Raw genomic sequence first — 5,945 nt, 5'->3', positions numbered from 1 at the left:
CCCCTGCAAAAGTTCTTATGGAGGGAGAACATTGTACAATGACATTTTAGAATTACTAATGGCATGATTTTCTATCAGCTGACACGTATATTACTTATATAACTTGAGCAGAAGGATCTGACAACATTACAAATTACTTTTTAATTTGAAAATAATTGCCACAGTATGAAAGACAAGGTACAGGTAAAGGTATACATCCATGGAAATTGACTTAAAATAAGTGAGAAAGTAATTTTCATATATTTAACTCATTCTTTAATGAAATGAATTATTTACATAGATATTTTCTCAGTGCAATTATGACATCTTTGTTCCTTTGACTATATATCATGGGATTAAACATAGGCTTTAGGATAGTGTAGAAAAGAGAAAGCACTTTGTCAGTTCCGTCTGAGTGTCTGGTGTTGGGCCTTAAGTATGTAATAATGGCTGATCCAAAGAACAACACCACAACCATAAGGTGAGACGAGCAGGTGGAGAAGGCTTTGGCTTGACTTGTGACTGATGGCAACTTCAGGATGATGGAGATGATTTTACTGTAGGAGCCAAGTATCAACAGAAATGGAACCATGACAAACAACACAGCAACTGTGTAGACCAACATCTCATTTACAAATGTGTCCCCACAAGCCAGCTTCAGTATTGGAAAAACGTCACAGAAGAAGTGGTCGATTTGGTTAGATCCACAAAAAGGCAGAGAGAAAGTCTGATACGTATACTCTATAAGAAAAGGGATTCCAACGGTCCAGGACCCAGTCACCAACTGGATACAGACCCTGTGGTTCATGACTAGGGGATAGTTCAGAGGGTTGCAAATGGCCACGTAGCGGTCATAGGACATCACTGCCAGGAGCAAACACTCTGCGACTCTGAATATAAGGCCAAAGCACAACCGTGTAGCACAGGCAACCAAGGAAATTCTTCTTCTCTGGGTCCCAAGATTCATCAGCATTCTGGGGAGAGTAGCTGATACAAAGCAGATTTCCGAGAAGGAAAAATTTGCCAGGAAAAAATACATAGGGCTCTGGAGAGCAGGATCCATTTTTGTTATTAGAAATATAGTGCCATTGCTCATTAGGATAATGATATAGATGACTAAAAATAATCCAAAAAGAAACCACCGGAGGTGGGGCATATCAGCAAAGCCCAAGAGAACAAAATCCAACAATTCAGTTAGATTTTCATCTGGTGGTTTTTCTTGATGATTCATCTGTGGAAAAGGTAAATTTACATGTGCATTTCCTTTTACCCTCCTGTATCTCTTTGTCTCTTCTCTAAATTGTATTGAGGCCTCCAGGTTGGATTTTACGGTCGCTGCAATTGTTTGCACGTTAAGAATGATACTAGTTAGTCCGTCCCATGTCTTCCTGTTAGATCACAGTGAACAGTTCCCTCACATTTACTTTAAGATCATTTCAGTATACTTTCAGAGCACAGCCCAGGATAGATCAAGCTATACCTGACTCAGAACAGACACTGGAGCAATTGGCAGCTACTGGAGATGGACCCTCAGCTTTGCCATCTAATCTCACTTTAGATTAATTACATGCCTTGACTATCCTATCGTACTTCTCTATGCATTTTCTTAATCAAGCTTCTCAAACACTATATCATAAGCTGTCTTCTCACATACACTTTCAACTGCCTATTTCAACACTTCGTTCTCTCATCACTTGATGATTTTAAGCATATAAGTTCCTATTATACAGTTTATATTAGTTTAAAATAAAATTGTGAGCATATTTCATTTTGCTTAGGGGAATAAAACAAATATCTTTTTGTAGGATATTCAGTGTATAAGATAAGAAGATTTTATTCAGGGAAATTATCCTAGAAACTGATTCAGGATCAAACAAAAAATGCAATCACCCTGGAAAAACAGGGGTAACATGGAGAGTATTTGTTCCCTGTGTTTATGTGTGTGGTACAGGAGGAGGAAAGATACTGGCTGTTATGTTACACCCATTGTGCTGTGTGCACCTGCCTTTGTTTTTGTTGCTCCTCAAAATGTGACACTTCAGATAACTGTTTCTAAACTCAGTTTTCTTTAGATGTAAAGATACTGAGACTTACTCAGTGTGAATAATTCAACCAATTGCACACAGGTTTGTGACTACAAGTTGGTATCTATTTTCTTTTTTAAAGGACTTGAGTTTGACTCCTTTCTCCATGATTTACAGGCATACCTCATTTTATTATACTCTGCCTTATTGTACTTTGCATATATTGTGTTTTTTTTTTTAATTGAAGGTTCCCAGCAACCCTGAATTGAGAAACTCTATCTTCACAATTTTTCCAACAACATGTGTTCACTTTGTTTCTCTGTGTCACATTTGGGTAATTCTTGCACTATGTCAAAGTTTTTGGCTATTACTATATCTGTTATGGTGATCTGTAATCAGTGATCTTAGATGTTAAACTATTGCAACTGTTTTGGGGTGCCACTGACCGTACCCAGGCAAGACAGCGAACTTAATCCTGCATTCTGACTGTTCCAGAGACCAGTCATTCCCTTCTCTCTCCCTCTCCTGGAGCCTCTCTATTCCCTGAGACATGACAATATTGAAATTAGGTCAATTAATAACCCTACAATGGCCTGAAAGTGTTCAAGTGAAAGGGAGAATCTCATGTCTCTCACTTTAAATCAAAACCTAGAAATGATTAAGATTAGTGAGGAAGATATGTTGAAAGCTGAGATAGACCTAAAGCTAAGCCTTTTGCACCAAACAGTTAGCCAAGTCATGAATGCTAAGGAAAAGTTCTGGAAGGAAATTAAAATTGTTATTCCAGTGAACGCATGAATGATAAGAAAATCGAACAGCCTTATTGCTCATATGGAGGATGTTTTAGTGGTCTGGATAGAAGATCAAACCAGCCACAACGTTCCTTTAAGCAGAAGCCTAATCCAGAACAAGTCCCTAACTGTTTTAAATTCTATGAAGCCTGAGAGAGTGAGGAAGCTGCAGAAGATAAGTTTGATTCTAGCAGAGGTTGGTTCATGAAGTTTAAGGAAAGAAGCCAACTCCATAACATAAAAATACAAGGTGAAGCAGCAAGTGCTCATGTAGAAGCTGCAGCAAGAAGATACCCAGAAAATCTAGCTCAGATAATTGGAAACAAATCCACAATCTCTCCAATGTATGCCTGTGTTATCTGTGTGGTATCAATTATTTAAAGTTTCTAAGGTTTGCTTTGTGAGAATTAAATGAGGTAATATTGGTAAAATTTATTACCTGCCTACCAATTTTAAACTGTTTCCTTATTAGTTATGGCTTTGTAGCCCTAGGGTTTAACAAATTGCCTAGTAAAATAGGTATTTGATAAAGTGCTTGAAACTTCATTTGCTGGCAATTGTTTTTCCCACCATTCCCTTTCATCAGGGCCAGGGCAAACACTGGTCAGTTAGGTTCCTAAGGTGCAGAATTTAAGGAGGAATTCAGGGCCATCCTTGCCTTTGGACAATTCTGAAAGTGAGTGCTTCCTTAAATTTTGCATCCTAGTCACCTCTTGGCTTTGCCCCTCACCCTCAAAGCGGAGCAGAAGTCTGGTGCCATGGTTAAAAAAAAAAACTCTTTTCAGGGGAGTTGATTTCAACTCGTAGTGACCCTATAAGATAGAGTAGAACTGCCCCATAGTGTTTCCAAGGCTGTGAATCTTTGCAGAAGCAGACTACAATATCTTTATCCCTTGGAGCAGCTGGTGGGTTTAAACCATTGAACTTTTGGTTGGCAAATGAGCACTTAACCACTGCATCACCAAAGATCCAGGCCATGGTTAAACAACAGTATTTCCTTGATGGACAGGAATTTTGAATTATAGCTCCAGCGTCATCTAGCTGTGTGATACTTCATGTAAGTTAATTAATCTCACTGGGTCACAATTTGCTTAGTTAAATGGTTAACAACTGTACCAACATTTTGTGTTGTTATGTGAATTAAATCATTTAATATGAGTAAAACACCATGAAGAAGTCCCAGCATTTATTTATTGTCTATAATTATAATGATTAACAGTTCCTCATTATTATCATCCATTTATTATTATTATTAAAAATAATTTTAATTTATTCTGATTTACTCAGTATTCTATAAAAAATATACAACATGAATAATACTCTCTCTAATTTTCTTTTTTATCACAGGATTATTAAGGAAAAAGTGAGATTTTAAAAGCAGTTATCAAATTGTTACAAAACTAAAAAAAAAAAAAACAGAAAAGAAACCTGAACTCTCGAGTTGCGGTTTCTCCATGAATTCTCTGCTAACATTTAGGTTTATATCATTGTCTCTACTTTGTGGACTGTAACGCCTATATTACCCATCACTGCTCAGTACTTAGAATGGCAATTTGGGTAATACTCCTTGTATGCATTTTCTTTAAACTGATACGAAATGATCTGAGTGGTAAAGGCTGTGACTATTTTCCTGCCTGAAATCAATATAGATCCTAGAAAACGGGTGGATAACAAATGTGGTACTCAGGATTTGATTCTGAACTGAAGTAAAGAAATAGACATTGTTAAAATGAAAGTATCACTCTTACAAGGAAGAGAAGAACTAAGACTCACAATAGGACAAAAAAAAACCCCAAATCTTTATGTATTGTTTTACAAATGACAGCATTTAATAAAAAAAAATAATAATAATTTAATTCTTGTTAATTGAATATAGTGACTCTGAGTGCTAAATGAAACAGCATTTCTAATTATACCAACTTTTTGGTGATGAAATTATCCATGTATAACATCAAATATTTAATATTTGTCTATGTTTTCTTCAAGAGAACAGGGTACAAATAGCAGAGTTTGCCCTGTGTGTTCTCCAAAACTATCTACATTACTCTTCTTTATTGAAAATCTTTTAGGTTCTTTTTACTTAAGGGAAATAAAGCTTAATTCTATCATATTTTTATTTGAAATCTAAGCACCCATTCCCCGGAAGAAATCCAAATGATTAAGAAATGCATAACAATATTCTGACAGAGTCCTGTGGCACCATGATTAAGCATTCGGCTGCTAACCAAAAGGTCAGTGGTTCAAACCCACCAGCCACTCTGTGGGAGGAAGATGTGGCAGTCTGCTTCTGTAAAGATTTATAGCCTTGGAAACACCTTGAGGTAGTTCTACTCTACCCTATAGGGTCATTTTGGGTTGGAATCCACTCAAAGATGATGGGTTTGGCCTTGGATAACAATATTCTGATTCAGTTAGATATTCCCAACCCAACCCACTGCCTTTGAGTCAATTCTGATTCACAGCAACCTTAGAGGACAGAGTAGAACTGCCCCACCTGGTTTCCAAGGAGGGCCTGGTGGATTTGAACTACCTACTTTTGGTTAGTAGCTAAACTCTTAATCACTGTGCCACCAGGGCTTCCAGTTACATATTAGTCACTTCAACGTCCCCAATCTACCTAAACCTCAGTGAAGTTTGTATTTTTGGTATACATTAGAAACAAACTCTGGGATTAATTTGAAAAACAATATGAACATAAAACTTGTTTTATGAATTCTTTAAAATATATTATTTTCTTTAAAATAAATCTTTCTTGGATTCTGCAATGGTTGTAAATTTATTTTACGGATTGTTTTACTTTAAATACCTTGTTAAAACATCACCAGAACTAAAACACATAAATATAATTCTTATCTGCTAAAAAGCCTTTGCTAGAAATGCAGTTTTTGTATAATATTATTTAGTATCCTCACAATTTTTCAAATTTCCAGTGTTTCAAAGTAATTAAATATCACTATTTAAAATCATTGTTTAAGGTAAATTATATTTAATAGAGGCAGAAATATAAAGGAGCTGCATTAATAAAACATCACATTGGATATTCTGTATTAAATATTAATTTTAATCATATGAACTAAAGTTGAATATTAACATAAAATATTTCACATTTACCTTTCTTGTTTGGGATTCTAGAAGCCCTGGTGTGTAGTTG

The 5,945-nt window shown here is 35.9% G+C and overlaps 1 protein-coding gene across 1 annotated transcript; it reads right to left on the bottom strand.

The window, feature by feature from the left end:
• Window positions 1-268: 268 nt before the first annotated feature.
• Window positions 269-1,210, bottom strand: LOC126077920 (olfactory receptor 10AG1-like). Its single transcript, XM_049887677.1, has one exon. The coding sequence runs from the start codon at window positions 1,208-1,210 to the stop codon at window positions 269-271; it is 942 nt and encodes a 313-aa protein (XP_049743634.1).
• Window positions 1,211-5,945: the final 4,735 nt, after the last annotated feature.

This window comes from Elephas maximus, chromosome 6 (assembly GCF_024166365.1).
Source record: "Elephas maximus indicus isolate mEleMax1 chromosome 6, mEleMax1 primary haplotype, whole genome shotgun sequence".
NCBI classification, from domain to species: domain Eukaryota; kingdom Metazoa; phylum Chordata; class Mammalia; order Proboscidea; family Elephantidae; genus Elephas; species Elephas maximus.
This window is presented reverse-complemented; position numbering and strand designations above follow the sequence as displayed.

What these genes read in the sequence shown, in the direction of transcription:
- LOC126077920 (XM_049887677.1), bottom strand. Translation starts at nt 1,210, where the DNA reads ATGAATCATCAAGAAAAACCACCAGATGAAAATCTAACTGAATTGTTG.